This window comes from Bos indicus x Bos taurus, chromosome 20 (genome assembly GCF_003369695.1).
Source record: "Bos indicus x Bos taurus breed Angus x Brahman F1 hybrid chromosome 20, Bos_hybrid_MaternalHap_v2.0, whole genome shotgun sequence".
In the NCBI taxonomy this organism is placed as follows: domain Eukaryota; kingdom Metazoa; phylum Chordata; class Mammalia; order Artiodactyla; family Bovidae; genus Bos; species Bos indicus x Bos taurus.
This window is the reverse complement of record NC_040095.1, coordinates 37,411,541-37,431,064: the sequence shown is the minus strand read 5'-3', so window position 1 is coordinate 37,431,064 and position 19,524 is coordinate 37,411,541. Positions and strand designations below refer to the sequence as shown.

The 19,524-nt window shown below is 41.1% G+C and overlaps 1 protein-coding gene across 1 annotated transcript in view; it reads left to right on the top strand.

Annotated features, from left to right (window-relative positions):
• SLC1A3 (solute carrier family 1 member 3) overlaps positions 1–19,524 on the top strand; it is an 80,569-nt gene that overhangs the window by 9,038 nt on the left and 52,007 nt on the right. The window contains exon 3 of the mRNA XM_027520030.1: positions 15,899–16,036. Within this exon, the coding sequence (XP_027375831.1) occupies positions 15,899–16,036 (138 nt within the window). The remainder of the gene's footprint in view (positions 1–15,898; positions 16,037–19,524) is intronic.

Here is a 19,524-nt window from a genome sequence, read left to right as displayed (position 1 = left end):
TTTGCCCTTTATAGCAATGTAAGTCCATGGCGAGTTCATCCCCTCTTCTGATTAGTGTCTGGGAATGTCTGGAACACAGCTAGGAAAGTGCTAAGAATCTAAAGGTCCTGCTAAGAATCTAAAGGACCCTGCTCTGCCATCAGCTCCCCTTATGATTTTTAAAAATTTTTCATTTATTCTATTTTCAGCTGTGCTTGGTCTTCATTGCTTCATGTGGCTACTCTCTAGGGCGGTATGCAGGCATCTCATTGCAATGGCTCCTCCTGTTGGGGAGTGTCAACTTTAGACCTTGTGGGCTCAGTAGTTGGGGCCCACAGGTTTGGTTGCTCTGTGGCATGTGGACTCCTCCCAGACCAGGGATTGAACCCATGTCCCCTACATTGGCAGGAGGATTCTCAACCACTGGACCATCAGGGAAGTCCTCCCTTTATGATTTAAAACAAGTCTCATCGTGCATACATGCTAAGTTACTTCAGTCGTGTCCAACTCTTTGCAGCCCTACGAACTGTAGCCTGCCAGGCTCCTCTATCCATAGAGATTCTCCAGGCAAGAATACTGGAGTGGGTTGCCGTGCCCTACTGGAATGGGTTACCGTGCCCTCCTCCAGTGGATCTTCCCCACCCAGGGATCGAACCTGCATTTCTTACATCTCCTGCATTGGCAGGTAGGTTCTTTACCCCTAGCACCACCATCAGCAAAATACATTTGGACTAATGTCTGCTGCCAGCTCCAAAATTCTATCATTTAAAGTCTAATTTGCCTTCCTCTAAAGCTGTATATGAAATAAGATACAAGAGTGTTTGCAGCCCATGACGCTGTACCATCGCAGGACCTTTTTCCTGAGCTCATGATCTCCCAACCCATTTGAGCCAGTCTCTCTAAACTCACAAGCAGCTGCCTTCTCTTGCTTTGCATTCTTGGCTGTCAAGTTCCTGACTCTGGGTAATGGCCAGTGTTTCCTAAGCAATGTTCGAGGACACACGTGAGGCATACCTCTTCAGGAGTCACTTCCAACCTTCCGTCTTCTGCTAACCTATCATAGGTCCGAGGATGAAAATTTCGGGTGTCTGTTTTTGCCGTAGAGTAAACAAGGTTGTGAAGAGCCTACGCTATTTGGAAGAGGCAACTGGAATTTAAGCCCCGTCTTTCCCAAGCTGTACATTCCAGGTGTTAGAGTTCTTGATATTTATGGAACACTGGGGTGTCATCATTCATCAGGTATTTGGTCTGGCAGGGAGGTGAGCTGTATCATTGCTGTGAGATGTGGAAACACAGAGAACACTCCAGCACACAAAGTATTGCCATTGTACTGACTGAGGATAAAAATTATGAGTTTTATGTCAAGCTTCAGTGCAATCAGAGCAACCCAGAGCAGATTCCCTAGACCAAGAATATTCCCATCACTAGGCCCAATCAAAAATGTGCTCAAGTTGTTTTGAAAGCAAAAAGAAAAGAATAAAACCCCCAAAAGTAGATAAAGAAAGTTATACCCTGGCTGAATTAAGGCAAGGTTTCCTCTGTGTAGCTTATCAAAGAGTTGAAGGTAAATTTAGGAGCAGCGAGTTGAAAGGCACACTTGAATTTTGAATTTCAAGACTGAGTCCCTGTCTCCTGAGAGGACAGCTTCATTCTTCTTGGCCCCAAAGAGACTTCTCCAGTTCTCCAGCAATGATTTCAGGCCACACACTGCTGTCTCTTCTCAGAGAGAAAACAGCGGGCTATTAATGACAGACTTTCTATTCAGAATCTTGTAAGACGAAGCTCATTTGTCCCTAATGAGAGTAGAGATGGACAATTACTGCCCTTCTCACCCTGAAATGATGGCCTCTGCATTTAGATCCATTGCACCATTGGAAATTCCACCTTTAAAGCAAGAAAGGCAAACCCCCAGAAATCCATGTGTGTCTTGCTGTCTTCATCATGTCGATGAACGTGAAGACAAAGACATCAAGAAAGAAAGTATGTCTTTGAAGAGATGCCTATGACCCTAGTTGGTTTTGTTTTTTTTTTCTCTTATTTTTTTACTTTTGTCTTAGATTTGCTTTTTTAAGGCAAATGAAGTAGTCCTGTGCTAAAGTTGAGATTCAGTAAACTGGCCAGGGCTTTGTAATTTCTGGTATTGGGATGCTTTACACAACATGGGGGATGAGGAAAGAGCATACACCTTTGCCAAGTTGTTGAGTCTCTGAGTCTTCAGTTCTGGGGTACTTGTAACTCCAGCTAATTGGGTGAACCGGCACATGAGCCTCAGATGACTGAGTTCAAAGTTTTTTCAGAGTCACTTCCTTGTCTCCAGAAAAAGAGCCTTTTGGTCAGAAAGTGATCCACTCAACTATAAGTCTGAGCACAACTAGTGTCTCCTCTCTCCATGACCCAAGTTAAGTAAATTCATTATTAAAATAGATTGAGGACAAGCCGACCCAGACCCAGAATGACCTTTTAGAAAGATCCAGGCATCTAGCAGAAAATATGTAAAATAGAATTCCATCAGCTTGCTTTTTGTAGCTGTGGACTATTTTTGTGTGTGTATTTTGTTATTTAACTTATGAAATAAATCACACTGCCCCAAATCAAAAAGAACAGACGTGAAATGAAAGAGTCACGGCCACCAAACCCCCCCCACCCCCCACCCCCCCCGGGGATCTAATTTGCTTTGTTATCAGTTTCCTCAGTGTATTTAGAGTGATTTTATGAGCACAAAAATAAATTCATATTGATTTTTTTTGGTCTTTTCCAAATAGTAGCATAGTATATATAGCCCACTTCATACTTCGCTTTTTTTCACTTTGCAACATTCTTTGGATGTCATTCCTTACTGGCACATAAAAAGGCTCCATTCTCTCAGGGCTGCATTGTATGGGCAAATTATAATTTATTTAAACAATCCCCAATGTAAAGGTTGTTTCCAGCTCTTCGAAATCATTTTTCAAATGGTATAATGAATTATCTTGGATGAAAGTTATTTCACCTTAGTAAAGTATGTCTATAGAATACACCCTTTACAGTGAAGTTGCTGAGACTAAGGATATACGCATTTGTGATTTTGATAAATATGGCTAACTTACACCTCATAGAGGTTGTTGTCATTTACTCTTTCAAATTGTGAGATTTGAACGTTTTCCCAATGGGACTGCTGCCGCAGGTAAAGATGAGTGGACTTTGTAGTTTATGTGGACTGGCAAGCATGTGACTCATAGCAAAGGCATAGGAGGAACTTGGAAAATTTTAAATATATTTTATTTTCAGTTTCTGCTCACAACTGTATATGTACCTGTGCTGTGCTTAGTCGCTCAGTCATGTCCAACTCTTTGCGACCCTTTGGCCTGTAACCTGCCAGGCTCTTCTGTCCATGGGGATTCTCCAGGCAAGAATACTGAAGTGGGTTGTCATGCCCTCCTCCAGGGGATCTTCCCAACCCAGGGATTGAACCCAAGTCTCACAATTGCAGGCAGATTCTTTACCATCCGAGCCACCAGGGAGGCATATAGTTACGTAACTATATAACTATATAGTTACGTATAGTTACGTATAACTGTATAGTTATGTATATAGTAAATATAACATATAGTTACGTAACTATATAACTATATAGTTACCTATAGTTACGTATATAGTAACTATATATATAGTTATATAGTTACGTAACTATATAGTTGCTGCTGCTGCTGCTAAGTTGCTTCAGTCGTGTCCAACTCTGTGTGACCCCATAGACGGCAGCTCACAAGGCTCCCCTGTCTCTGGGATTCTCCAGGCAAGAACGCTGGAGTGGGTTGCCATTTCCTTCTTACGTAACTATAAAATATAATATATATAGTTATATAATATATATTTAAACCAGAAATAAAGGCAACAGATTCTGGTGATTATAGTTCGTATTTCTAAAATAAAAGACTTTTTTAAAAGGACAATGGATTGGACATTTAAGAGATCTGTAGAATTATTTATAAATTACATTACCATTTTGCGTAGCCTGTGTTACTGCAATTTGAAGAAGAAAGTCGCACCGCATTGAAAGCCACTCTGCTGTCCCTGGGACATTCTGTGCTTACTATGCCATTTTGTTAATATTTATTGAGCCCTACTATGTGTCAGGATCGTCTAGTGATAAACACATATTGGTCTCTGTCTTAAAAAAGAAGGAGAAAACACCAGGTTTTTCAGAACTGCAGGGTTCTTGCAATTCGCTTGGGTCCCAGGGCTGCGTGCCATGTGGATTTGAGTCTAAGTCTGTACCCTGCCTGGTGTCCGTCACGGCTGGTTATCTGGGCATCATTGGTGGAACAAGGCTGGAACAGGTATTTCCCACCTCCAGCAACAGGAAATACCAAAGGATAAAACAATGAGCCAAGTCAGGCCCCAAATCTCTGAAGGATGTGGGAACTGAGGAGTGGGGGAGGGTCAAAAGGTTGACTCAACACAGGGCAGCTTCTCGCCAGGAAATGCCTGCAAGTTTGGGCTAAAACAAAAGGCCAGGGAGCTTCAGACCCTCAATCCCCCCACCCCCAGCAGGTAAACTCTCCATTATTGCCTTGGAGTTTTTATAAAAATGAGTTAATGATGCTTTATGTCCAGCAGCTTCCTCAAGCTGACATGAGACCGGCCTTTAACATCTCCAAATGGATTGGCCACAGTCTAACAAATTTCCAAAACAGAAACTTTTATTCAGTCTCTCAACCTGTTGCGTACCTGCCATAATAGCCATAATGGCCAAATTGATAAAGCATTTTATGACTTACTACTAGTTTCGTGTGCATTTTCAAGGACTTTAGAATTCATTAGAAGAAACAAGATGAATTCATAAAGAAGCTAAGCTAATGCTCAGGACATTTAGCTGAGAATATTGAAGTTCAAGAAGATCTTAGATACTGGCTTTCTGATCTAGTTCTCCCATTTTTCAGATTAACGAAGAGGGCAAGGAGAACAAAGAGATTATGTGACTTGAAGGTAGGAGCTGTGGAAATAGGAAGATCCAAGTCTATAACCCCATTTTGCCAACATCTCTTACTGGCCGTGTAATCCTGGGCAGACAGCTTATTCTTTCTAGGGTTCGGTCTCCTCATCTATACAATGGTGATTCTAAGTCTGTCTAAGTATGTCTGCTGTGATGATTCAGTCATTTACGTGAAGTGTCTACTTGCATTATTTACTAACAGCATCTGACTTTCAGTCCATGATCTTGCTATTGCATCACATCTGCTGTTCTTCACACTCAAAAAATAAATAAAAACAACCTGCCTTGTCAGAGCATTAGGGATTGAGAGCTATCATGCCTAGTTTGTGAGTCTAGAAGCCTAAGCGTATGAGAAATCGTAGCTCAATCAAGAACCAGTTTCCCAAATCATGAGAGAAACCACGGTTTGGCAGACAGGAGATGTCTCGAAGGGCAGGCTCCTATGTTCACACAGCACAGTAAGGAATCAGATTCACTGTGGAGCTAAGTTATTCCTCTGTTCAGGAAATTGTTCAACAGCAGCTGGAGGCCAGGCCTAGAGACTTTACAGGTCAGACAAACCATTAATCACCCTGTGAAGCTTGCTTGTTGGTGTGGGGAAACTGTTCTTGCTTTTAGGCAATAGAATATGGCAAAGGTGATGGATGCCACTCCTGTGGTTTTATTACATCACACGTTGTTGTTTAGTTGCTAAGGTATGCCTGACTCTTTTTTGACCTCATGGACTGTAGCCTGCCAGTGTCCTCTGTCCATGGGATTTCCCAGGCAAGAATACTGGAGTAGGTTGCCTTTTCCTTCTTGAGGGGGTCTTCCCAACCCAGGGATCAAACCTGCATCTCCTGGGTCTCCTGCTTTGGCAAGTGGATTCTTAACCTCTGAGCCACTCTGGAAGCCCACATCATACTTTAGATTGTTGTAAACTTGAGGCAAAGTCATGCTAGTCTTTTGTTTGTTTGTGTGTTTGGGTTTTGTTTTGTTTTGTTTTGTTTGCTACAAAAATGAAAAGACTGTAGCTGGGAAATAGTAGCATTTTGTACATAAAACTGCTACATCCTTGAATCATCTTACAGACAGCATGGTCTTTCTGGCTAAAGACCTACAGGCCAAGCCTTTTCTTGGTAGGAGTTTGAATGCGCTTTGACTGGTTTGCAGTGTAAATGCTTAAAGAGCTAGTTGGCTCATCTTGGGTGGGCTTTTGGTAGTTTTCTTACAGCTGGCCTCAGAATGTGAGGTCCTCTTCTCAAGATCAATGCCACTGTCACCTTTAAATTCTCTTGACATCTGAGCCTTTAGGGGGCATCATCTCTTTCTGAGAATTTTGCACTGTAAGTAATAATTCTAGAAAGCTTTCTACCAACTCTCCAGAGTTTGGAGATAGGGCAGGAATCTTAGTAAAACTTTTGTTTCTAACTCCAGCATCCACGAAAACTTAAATTGGGTGACTTGATCTAGTTTACTTCTGACTGTGCCTCGTTCTTTTACTTTTAAATAAATATGTTCTGACTTCTTGATGTTTTCAGTAATTTTTTCAGATTAGATATGGACCAAATTCTTAAAACAAGTCTTCAGCTTTTACTTGTGTGTGTTTGGCCTTCAAAAGTGAGCTGAGAATGTGTTCTTTCTGAGGTACCAGGGTGCATTTTGTGTCTTAGTTTAGAAAGTGAAGTGATATTTAATCTTCCAAAGAAGTATTTGTTATATAGACTCCCTAGGGAGAACAGTGAGCCCCTGAAGGACTCTCTTCTTGTGCTTTACACATTAAGAGAAAGAATTGAATATTTTTGAAAATGCATCTTTGCTCATAGCAATTAACTAACTACAGTTAGTTTTCATCCCTGTAAACATTTTTGTTACTGTATTTCCTAGATTCTAGAAATCTTGTTAAAATACCAAAACAGGAGTGCTATAAGCCTACTGGCTGAGAATGAGTGATCTTGATATTGCTCATGACATCTATGTATTACATAATGTCACCAAGATGCCAACTTTGCAAACTTTGCTTTGGCTCTGACCAGTCCTGTTAGGAAGTTCTTCTGGTTTTTATTGTTATTTCTTCAGAATAATCAATAATAAAGGGTCTGTTCTTTTGCACTGAAGATCTGGTGGCCATAAAGGTCTTTATTAACTCTGGGAATATAGATCAATGTACTTAAGTGCCCACTAATGGAACCCAGCTCTGCAGAGGCATTGAGTTGCTTTACCAAAGGGAAGCAGGCTCCCCCATCCCTCTCCCGCTAACAGGTCAGAAGGACAGAGTGGAGAGGGTGCTGAGACATCTGTGCATCAGGCTGTGAGAACGTGTTTCAGAAAAGGCTTCATTTCTGTAATCAGAAACCTGAATTGCTAACCCCTCAAAAGCCATCTTTGCGTGCAGACCATTTCCTCTTGATTTTGATGTTGATCGCTGACTGACCTCACCACTCTGGCTTTACCTCTAACTACCTGTCCCAGCAGAAGGCTGAAGAAAAAAAATGTCTTTTGTTTCTTCATGTAACAAATGAGTTGAAAACAGCTAGATGTTAACTTCATTAGTTCAATGAAATCTGTCCTCAAGTTAAGCTCCATATTTAACCTAATTAGTTAACCTAATTCAAAATAGAATGAAAAGGTAGATAAAATATTGCTCTTAAAAGTAGTGTCATGACTATTTTTTTAACACCAAAAACATTTTGTATCAGGGTATCACCAATTAGCAGGGTTGTGATACCTTCAGGTGAACAGCGAAAGGACTCAGCCATACAGACACATGTATCCATTCTCCCCCTAACCCGCCAGTGACATGACTATTGAGAGGCCCCAAGTACAGCGTAGTGGGTGATGATCTGGGCCCTGGAGTTGGGTGTGAAGTCCAGCTCAGCCACTCAGCTGACCTTGAAGAACTTGACCACTCATAAGGTGGTCTGTCTACACAGGTTTGTGGTTTTGGCAGTTTACCAACCTTGTTGATGACCGGTTCTTCATCTGAGATATAGGTAGTGCTAGTCTTGGCCTCCATGGTATCTGTGCTTGTGAGAACATGGCATCTTGCACGTGCTCAAGACTGATATCATTAAGTGAGAGAATATGAAGCATGTTTTCTTTTCATGTCTTTCCTACCTTTGTGTACTGATGGTATCCAAGGATTAAAATGTCTGCCCTGGAAAGAAAAGGCAGGCTACTTTAATGAATAAATTCTATTTAAGTTTAGTTAAATCATTCCATAAAAAAGGACTTGGTGTAACCATTTTAAAAAGTGACTTGATGCTTAATAACCATACTGTAGGACCCTCAGCAAGTCAGAGGACCTGTGGAAGGTTCCAAGATGTGCTGGGTACCTCTGCAGCATCTTCAGCAGATCAAAGCTTTAGTACTCAGTTGCTTCTACGATTTAGAGATGCTTGAAGACCCAGAGGCCAGGTGCATTTGAGAACTGTCTTTGCTGCTGCTGCTACTGCTAAGTCGCTTCAGTCGTGTCCGACTCTGTGTGACCCCATAGATGGCAGCCCACCAGGCTCCCCCATCCCTGGGATTCTCCAGGCAAGAACACTGGAGTGGGTTGCCATTTCCTTCTCCAATGCATGAAAGTGAAGAGTGAAAGTGAAGTCGCTTAGTCGTGTCCGACTCTTAGTGACCCCATGGACTGCAGCCCACCAGGCTCCCCCATCCATGGGATTTTCCAGGCAAGAGTACTGGAGTGGGGTGCCATTGAGAACTGTCTTTAGGCAGGCTAAATGGAAGAGAAGGTACATGGATCACTCAGAAAGAAAGAGGTGAATACAGCTGAACTGGTTGTTGAGAGCACAGTAGAATCAGTGTTGGCAACGGTTGGACTCTGGGGAGTGGGATCAAATGTACCTAATATTTAGAAAGAATAATCCCTTCTTTCATCTACACTAGCTTGTCTCTTGCTCTCAGAACCTATATCATAAGTAGAGAAGCTATCTTGCTAGTTTTTTTCTAAATTGTAATTTAGATTTTCTGAACTAGGCAGGATCCTACCTACCCTTGGAAATACTGTTGTATCAATACATGAGTAAATACGTGAATTTAGCAATGAACTTGTAAAGCCAAGCTTATTCTTAAATTGTTGCTTGAAGGATATCTAAAATTCCTACTAGCTTGGTATGGTCAAATTCCAGAAGACCAAAGTGAGTTTCTCGTGTTTACTGTGCATATTTTTTGTTACAATCGAATGACCAGTGTTTAAATGCATTTAAACAAAAGTCACAAAACATAATCAATACCAGTGTAAATTTGATTTGGAAGTAAGGTAAAAATTTTAATATTTATTTATTTACATACTTATAAGATAAAGCATTTAAACTAGTAACAACCTTTATATGAATAAGTAGGAAAAAAACAGATATAACCAGAGCTTTTTATAATATCTATCTGCTGTTAATACTGCTGTATCAAATAATGCACAATGAAAATTGAAGTCAAATCCTTTATCCCAAACCAAGTTCCAGGAAGATTAAAGGTTCAATATTTTAAAACCAAGTGAACTATCTAAAAAGGAAAAATATATTAAAGATTTCTCAAACTTGGGAGGGAAATTAAGTTTATAACAAAAGATCATCTAATAAAAAAGATGTGTAGACATTGTTTTATAAAGTAGAATACCTGTATATTTTAAGTAATAATATATGGCAAGTAAATTAGGAAAGTAGTTATAGCAAATACCATTTTAAATATAGGTAGAAAGTAACTATCTCTATTACATAAAGAATATATACCAAATATACACACACATACATAAACTCTTAAACTATCAAAATGTAATAAATGCTTGATGAAAATACAATTGAGGGAATGGTCAAGATCACTAAATATTAAGTAAATTCAAAAGAAAACAAATGTGCATACTATTTTCTCCTCTCATTCAAAAATTCTGCTTCTTTTAAACATTTTTTATAATGCTGTGTTCCTAGAGGTATAGGAAATAAGCCATCTTGTTCACTAATGAATTAAACTGCTGAGCTAACCCATTGAGAAAGCAGATTGATAGCATGAATTGAGGTAGTCATACACTTTATTTTCTTGCAGTTTTATTGAGATATAATTGACATACAGCACCATGTAAGTTTAAGGTATACAGTGTGGGAATTCCCTGGCGACCCAATGGTTAGGACTCTGAGCTTTCACTGCTGAGAGACAGGATTCAATCTCTGGTCAGGAAACAAAGATTTCACAAGCCACACAGCTCGGCCCCATAACCCCCACAAAGATGTACAAGATAATAATTTGACTTATTGTTGTTCAGTCACTCAGTCGTGTCTGACTCTTTGCAACCCCATGGACTGCAGCACACCAGGCTTCCCTGTCCTTCATAATCTCGCAAAGTTTGCTCCAGCTCATATCCATTGAGTCGGTGATGCCATCCAACCGTCTCATCCTCTTTTGTCCCCCTCTCCTCCTGCCCTCAGTCTTTCCCAGCATCAGGGTCTTTTCTAGTGAGTTGGCTCTTCACATCAGGTGGCCCAAGTATTGGAGCTTCAGCTTCAACATCAGTCCTTAGATGAATATTCAGGACTGATTTCCTTTAGGATTGACTGGTTTGATCTCCTTCCATCATGAAATGATTATCACAATAAGTTTGGTGAACATCCATTATCTTATAGATACAAAAATTGAAACAGAAATTTTTTTTTTCCTTGTGGTAACTCAAGATTTACCCTTTTACCAGTTTTCACATGTAAGTACAGCAGTGTTAATTTATCATGTTGTCCATTACATCCCTAGTATTTCTTTGTCTCATGACTGGAAGTTTGTAGCTTTGACCACCTTTCTCTAATGCTCCTTCCACCCACACCGTGCCTCATGTAACCACAATTCTGATCTCATTTTCCATGAGTTTGTTTTTGAAGTGAGATTGACCTACACCACTACGTTAGTTCCTGGTGTACAACATAGTGATTTAGTATTTCCATACATTTAAAATGGTCCTCATGGTAAGCCTAGTTACTATTTGTCATTCTACCAAAGATATTATATAATTATTGACTATATTACCCCACACTGTACATTTCATACCCATGACTCATTTATTTTGTAACTGCAAGTTTATACATCTTAATCTCTCTTACCTTAATCTCTCCTCTTCCCACCTGGTAGCCAGATTCTTTAACGCACAGGTTCCCTTTCCCTGAACCACGCTAAGCAAAATATTCCTAGGAAAAAACCAGCCTTCATGTATTCATAATGGAGTTTTTCATAAAGTAAAAAATGTGAAACAATAAAGTGACAACAACAAAAAAAATTAGGTACATTTTGATACAATCATTAGATCTGTTATCATGAGGCTTAAAAGTATTATTTATAGTAACAGTATATGGAAAAGTATTGTCTTCATGATTTCAATATATTTCACTCTGTATGGGAACATCCTGGGAGGAAACTCACAGAAGCACTAACAGTGGTTGTCTGCCCTACTGAAGAGGCAGGAGAATGAAATGTAGTCAGGAACAGGAGATCTGAGTCCTAACTGCCTGGGTTTAACTCCCAGCTCTGCCACTTCGGTGACTGTTTAACTTTGATATGGAAGAGCTATTGAAATTGGGCATGTTTTAAGTTCACTGTGATTAAATTTCTCTGTGAGTAAATTGGTGGTAAATTAGTACATAATTCCTGGGATTTTTTTTTGAGGATTAAATATACTAATACAGGCCAGGAAAGGAAGGAGAAGGAAATGGCAACCCACTCCAGTATTCTTGCCTGGAAAACCTCATGGACAGAGGAACTGGCAAGCTACAGTCTATGGGGTCTCAAAAGAGTTGGATACTACTTAGTGACTAAATACAGGTAAAGCACTTAACAGAAATGTTTAGCAAATAGTAAGACCTCAATAAGCATCAGCTGCTGCTGCTAAGTCACTTCAGTCGTGTCCGATTCTGTGTGACCCCACAGACAGCAGCCCACCAGGCTCCCCCATCTCTGGGACTCTCCAGGCAGGAACACTGGAGTGGGTTGCCATTTCCTTCTCCAAGCATTAGCTATTTGCTGTTTAAATAGCAAAGCAAATAAAGCCAGGGTTTTGCCTGGACTTTTCTACCTTTTCCCAATCAACTTTTTATATCAAACATGTTACTGTTATACTGAGGGAAAGCAATAAATATTTTTCTGAAGGTCTTGAAAACTGGGTCAGCTGGATTTTCTAGTAAACATAGATTCAGCTCATAATTAGAATATCATAGATTCAGCTCATGATTGGGGTATCACAGTATGTAATCAAATGGATACTTCATTACTGCTAGAATCCAAGAATTGAAATTGGAAGTTATAGTAACAACTGAAATGAACTTTGTGTCTCATTTCATAAGAAGTTAGGATGGCTCAGTTTCCTTAAAGGAAAGATTGCTTCCTTTGGAAAAACTTGTGTCTACACAGTATTCACTTCCTCAACCTTTAGCCTCTAGACTACTCAGTACTTCTCTAAAACTCACATGTTTTAGTAATAACAGTGCAAAATTTTTGAAAATATTCATAATAATGGAATAAGCACATTTGGGGTCAAGGGTTAGCAAATACCCTCTTCCAACAACAGAAGACTCTACACATGAGCATCACCAGACAGCCAACACCAAAATCAGATTGATTATATTCTTTGCAGCCAAAGATGGAGAAGCTGTATACAGTCAGCAAAAATAAGACCAGGAGCTGACTGTGGCTCAGATCATGAGCTCCTTATTGCCAAACTCAGACTTAAATTGAAGAAAGTAGGGAAAATCACTAGACCATTCAGGTATGACCTAAATCAAAACCCTTACGATTGTGCAGTGGAAGTGAGAAATAGATTTATGGGACTAGATCTGATAGACAGAGTGCCTGATGAACTATGGATGGAGGTTTGGGACATTGTACAGGAGACAGGGATCAAGACCATCCCCAAGAAAAGGAATTGCAAAAAAGCAAAATGGCTGTCTGAGGAGGCCTTACAAATAGCTGTGAAAAGAAGAGAAGCGAGAAGCAAAGGAGAAAAGGAAAGATACACCCATTTGAATGTAGAGTTCCAAAGAATAGCAAGGAGAGATAAGAAAGCCTTCCTCAGTGATCTGTGCAAAGAAATAGAGGAAAACTAGAAAGACTAGAGACCTCTTCAAGAAAATTAGAGATACCAAGGGAACATTTCATGCAAAGATGGGCTCAATAAAGGACAGAAATGGCATGGACCTAATAGAAGCAGAAGATATTAAGAAGAGGGGGCAAGAATACACAGAAGAACTGTACGTAAAAGATCTTCACGACCCAGATAATCACGATGGTGTGATCACTGACCTAGAGCCAGACATCCTGGAATGCAAAGTCAAGTGGGCGTTAGGAAGTATCACTATAAACAAAGGTAGTGGAGGTGATGGAATCCCAGCTGAGCTATTTCAAATCCTGAAAGATGATGCTGTGAAAGTGCTGCACTCAATATGCCAGCAAATTTGGAAAACTCAGCAGTGGCCACAGGACTGGAAAAGGTCAGTTTTCATTCCAATCCCAAAGAAAGGCAATGCCAAAGAATGTTCAAACTACCACACAATTGCACTCATCTCACATGCTAGTAAAGTCAAGCTCAAAATTCTCCAAGCCAGGCTTCAGCAATATATGAACTGTGAACGTCCAGATGTTCAAGCTGGTTTTAGAAAAGGCAGAGGAACCAGAGATCAAATTGCCAACATCATCAAAAAAGCAAGAGAGTTCCAGGAAAACATCTATTACTGCTTTATTGACTATGCCAAAGCCTTTGACTGTGTGGATCACAACAAACTGTAGAAAATTCTGAAAGAGATGGGAATACCAGACCACCTGACCTGCCTCTTGAGAAATCTGTATGCAAGTCAGGAAGCAACAGTTAGAACTGAACGTGGAACAACAGACTGGTTCCAAATAGGAAAAGGAGTACATCAAGGCTGTATATTGTCACTCTGCTTATTTAACTTCTATGCAGAGTACATCATGAGAAACGCTGGACTGGAAGAAGCACAAGCTGGAATCAAGATTGCCGGGAGAAATATCAATAACCTCAGATATGCAGATGACACCACCCTTATGGCAGAAAGTGAAGAGGAACTAAAGAGCCTGTTGATCAAAGTGAAAGAGGAGAGTGAAAAAGTTGGCTTAAAGCTCAACATTCAGAAAACTAAGATCATGGCATCCAGTCCCATCACTTCATGGCAAATAGACGGGGAAACAATGAAAACAGTGGCTGACTTTATTTTGGGGGGCTCCAAAATCACTGCAGATGGTGACTACAGCCATGAAATTGAAAGACGCTTGCTCCTTAGAAGAAAAGCTATGATCAACCTAGACAGCATATTAAAAAGCACAGACTACTTTGCCAACAAAGATCTGTCTAGTCAAGGCTATGGTTTTTCCAGTAGTCACGTATGGATGTGAGAGTTGGACTATAAAGAAAGCTGAGTGCCGACGAATTGATGCCTTTGAACTGTGGTGTTGGAGAAGACTCTTGAGAGTCTCTTGGACTGCAAGGAGATCCAACCAGTCCATCCTAGAGGAGATCAGTCCTAAGTGTTCTTTGGAAGGACTGACGGTGAAGCTGAAACTCCAATACTTTAGCCACCTGATGTGAAGAGCTGACTCATTTAAAAAGACCCTGATGCTGGGAAAGATTGAAGGCGGGAGGAGAAGGGGATGACAGAGGATGATATGATTGGATGGCGTCACTGACTCAATGGACATGGGTTTGGGTAAACTCTGGGAGTTGGTGATGAACAGGGAGGCCTGGTATGCTGTGGTCTGTGGGGTCGGGAAGTCAGACACAACTGAGTGCCTGAACTGAACTGAACTGAGGTGGAGTCAGGAAAGTTAATTAGGGAAAGGGGAGAGGGGATAAATTTATTCAGTACATTTGTTAATTTTTAAACATTTCCAATGGTATCATGCATAATTTGATTTGCATATAAAGTTAATAAATATTTAAAGATTCTATTTATTTATTTTTGGCTCCACCGGGTCTTCATTGCTTCGCTTGACTTTCTCTAGTTGTGGCAAGCGGGGGTTACACTCTAGTTGCAGTGTGCATGCTTCTCATTGCAGTGGCTTCTCACTGCAGAGCACAGGCTCTTGGGTGTGCGGGCTTCAGTAGTTGCAGCTCATGGACCTTAAAGCATGGGCTCGGTAGGTGTGGTATACAGCTTAGTTGCCCCTCAGCCTGTGGAATCTTCCTGGACCAGGGCTTGAACCCATGTTCCCTGCATTGGCAGACAGATTCTTAACCACCAGAGCACCACAGAGTACTTCATTTTGATATTTTTTAAAGTTCCAGGAGCAGAATCAAATTAAGGGAAAAATTGCTTTCTCTGTCCCCTATTATCCCCTAAGTTTTTCAGGGAAGATTTTTGGGAAAAGTGAAATCCTCTCCCGCCAGCAACTAGCAAGTCTGTACAGGATAGTTGCCAAGGCAATATCAGGACCACGTAGACAGAAAGTGTGGGGTGTAGATAGGGGGATGATGAAACTGGATTCACAGTGTGAGCGAGAGGAGTTTTTTTTTTTAATTGTAAAAAATAAAATTACACTACCCTTTATAAGTAGTTATGCCAGCAGTTCTAACATCTGTTGTTACAAAGGAACTTGAATATAATAAGCCTTTTCCCCCATATTGCCTTGTATATGGGGACACGCTTTGTTTCCTAGATATGCCCCAGTCTTTATAACTTTGTCCTGGGCCATGTCAAAATTGGTTGCAAGTTAGACAAAGAAATTTTTCATTGGCTAAGACCAGGAACATTTTTTTCTCTAACTTCTCTGTGAAGCCCTGAATTCTGCCAGACCCTTTGAGATTATGGTTGAAAAGACAGGCAACACCCCTTGCAGCAAAGCAGCACAAATATTTGCTGCTTAAATAAATTGATTCTTGTTAGACAGGCATGATCACCAGCCAAATTCTTGCATATTTTTCTAAGCTTGTTACAGTTTCAAGAAAGGCTCAACTTTTCTTCCTTGTTTTTCTTTTTCCTTCAGGTACAATCCTTGGATTTACCCTCCGACCATACAGAATGAGCTACCGGGAAGTCAAGTACTTCTCTTTTCCTGGGGAGCTCCTGATGAGGATGCTACAGATGCTGGTGTTACCACTCATCATCTCCAGTCTCGTCACAGGTACCCTATGCAGTTTTGTTTTTTCATGTGTGCTTATTGCCAAAGATCGCTTAGAAAAACCAACGCTTTAGGTTTCTGCTGGATGCATGCTCTGTTCTAGAAAATAAAAGTCCCTTCAAAATGATGGAAAGGAGGCTTCAGTAATGCATGAATGATTATAACTCTCGTATTTTACCAATCACAAGAGGAAACGGATTTGAACCGCCACGTAATCTGGTCTGCCTCACTATGCAAGAGGCACCCTGCTAGACACTACACCACCAGCCTTCTCTGCCCACAGCGATGTAGTTGACAACAGCGTACAACAGGTCTGTTTTCTCACCCTCTTATCCCACCCAGATAACATCTGGTTGGACAGCCTATTAGCTATTGATGCAAGAATGCTTGTTCTCAGAGCCACCACGACTTGAGCGGGAGCCTTCTTGGAAGCCTCATCAAGAGGTAATGCCCACGACACACTCACCAACTCTCCTGCCACCAACACTGTATCTTTTCCTGGTGAACCCGCATGACTTCTCCATTGTCCCCCACCCCCGTTGCCTTTTACGCTGGTGGGAGAATGGGGAGGGGGTGGGAGATTTCCCCATCCAGACACTTTGTCAGTTGACACTTGGATTGTCGAGGCATGGAAGCTTGGCAGGATAGGATTCTTATTCTCTATGAACGTGAAATAACGATTTACGCTTGCGTGGGAAATGGTTTAAGAGTACATGTGATTGGTGAATACGAACAGAGCTAAAAATTTCAGAAAAATGTTGCTGTACGTTCCTCCCTGCCCACTGTTCTCTTTCCCCACAGCACATCTCTGACTTGGAGAAGGAATATCCGTAGACACTACCCCCAGCAGGATGGTTTCTGGGTTTGTAGCTCAAGCCCAGACCTCAGGTATTACTAGCCCTGTTTTCTTTTCCGTCCTTGGCTTACTGTCCACCCTTAGGCAGATCATTCTGTGAGCTGGCTCTCAGCATCTTTTCACCTCCCAGGGAGTTCGCAAGGATGTTTATAATCTCCTTTCAAGATCTCTGTGTAAAAAGAACTCCATAGAACAACTCGAAAGTCTTGAGGCAAGATTCTGACTGCTTCATGCCTTGGAGGGCTGGCCATTACTTGGAACAGAAACTACGTCAGTTTCTTTTTTTTTCCCAATGCCTTGCAGATCTCTGCTGGCTTCTACTTGCCCAGGTCTTCAAACAAGTGATTGCATGTACATAAAGCTCCCAATGGAGGATGAGTTGCCCATAAAACAGTCAAGTAGACAGGATGATTTGGGGCACATGTTTTTGAAACTGGTCTGGCCCATTGCTGACCAGAGGTAATCATAGCCGGCCACGATTCTTAGCAGAAAAGCTACATTCATACTGAGGTGAGGGCACGTCCTCATTATGCATTTGCTGCCATTTTTCTGGGAAGCAAGTTCTTGCAGCAAGCACTCAGAGGACAGAACTCATATCCGCCATTTTGTTTAGTGGAACAGGGAGTCCCTTCCCACCACCCTGTGGCTGGAGTCGGAATTGAGTCCCTGCAGTTTTCCTGGATGCAAACTGAGGGTCTTGTGCTCCTTTATGCTCTCTCTTCAGTGGTGAGGCCAGTGTTTAGAGGTTTCTGCTTTCTGATAATTGTGCTTTAAAAAAAAAACCCACTGTGTTACCCTTTGTAAGAGGAGAGCCCTTGTTCAGTACAACTAGAGAAAATATTCGTTCCCTTTAGCAATCCTTTGAAGTAGAACTCCCTAGTGTTTTCTCATACTTAATACATCAACTTTGTTGCAGGAATAAGACCTTTGGTTGAGTAATTTTTCAGGGAAAAAACAACAACAACACTAAGAGGCAGTCCCTCTGCTTGGTTAAAAAGAAACTGTGTGTAAACCTTGGAGAAATTATCAACATTTATGATACTGGTGTTAAAGAGAAAGGAATTTTAAACCTTGAACAACCAGTATAAAATGAACCTTAAAAGGTAACCTAATTGCAAGTTGGGAATGCCACCACTTGGAACCATTACAAGAGTCTCAGTTCTTTTCTAGGACTGTTAAGGCAAGGGACATAATTACGTTTGCTAAAGATCTTTTCAAGGTGTTAGTCTCAAAGGAATGATTTCTAAGCTACATGATAATTTAGATACTTATGATCAATTGGAATGAATGATAGATTCAATAAGAATTTCTTTCATGATTTGAAGTGCTGTGATTCTAAACCAAAGCAGGGTGTGATCCAGTGTAAATAAGGAGGTCCCCTTTGGGGACTTTTGCAAATTACACATACACAAGAGGATCTCTGTGTGTGTTGGGAAGCATTACTGGAGAATGTATCTGGAGAGGACAAAGTAAGGGCCCAATATTTTAGAACGGAAAAGCAAGCTCAAATGCCTCCAGTGGCCAAGCAGGTGAGGGATCTTTATATATGAAGTTGCCCTTTCAGGCTCCTTTTTGTTTTCCTACTTGATAGAGTCATGGATACAGGGAAATATTTCTCTTCAGTGGGAGAGGTAGCAGGGATGAGTATGATGATAAATGGAAAGTGACCCACTGCAGAACAGTGTAGACAAAGGGAGGAAAGGAGGTGATTATGACCTGAAAGCTATCAGCTCCATCCAGTTGTTGCCATGTGTCAACAAGGGCCAAATCTTCCAATTTTTCCAAAGAATCCAGAAATCCAAAAATTGATAAGAACCTAGATTTTTTTCTAATTTATTTATTTTTGGCTGTGCTGGGTCTTTTTTGCTGTGCACAGGCTTTCTTTAGTTGAAGTGAGCAGGCTTCTCATTGCAATGGCTTCTCTTGTTGCGAAGCACAGGCTCTAGAGCATGGGCTAAGTAGCTGTGGCACACAGGCTTAGTTGCTCCACAGCATGTGGGATCTTCCTGGACCACGGATTGAATTCATGTCTCTTGCATGGACAGGCAGATTCTTAACCACTGGACCACTAGGGAAGTCCAGAACCTAGCTTTTTTTAAACACTGACATAGGTAACAGAACAAAACAGTGAAAGCCAAACAAAGCACATCTGCAGGCTCAGTCCAACACTTGAGCCACCAATACTGGAACTCAGGTTTCAGTGTCGGTGCTATTAATTATAAGAATGCACTGATAGACTTGTGCATGCATCAGCCTATTCCCGGGTTTCATATGTTACCTTATTCCACGGTTGGTAGTTCCTTGTCAAAGCTTAGCTTAACATGGAATCAGCTACTGAACGCCACTAAACAAGCAACTGTTGGAAAATCTCTCCATCTTCTGTGTTATAAATGTGTTGTGTCCTGGCCGTGCTGGCCTTTTCGGCCCCCATCAGGAATATGAGAACTCAGCACTCTTTAAGTTCAAAAGTCCCAGGGTCTGTGCAGACAGAACTTGGAATGCATGAAACCCTTACTGCGTTGCCTGCATTTGGCATTTTGTTTCAGAAGGTTCTGTGTGTTGTTTTTCCTTCAATTAATTAATTAATATATTTTAGGCTGTGCTGGGTCGTCGTTGCTGCACTGACTTTTCTCTG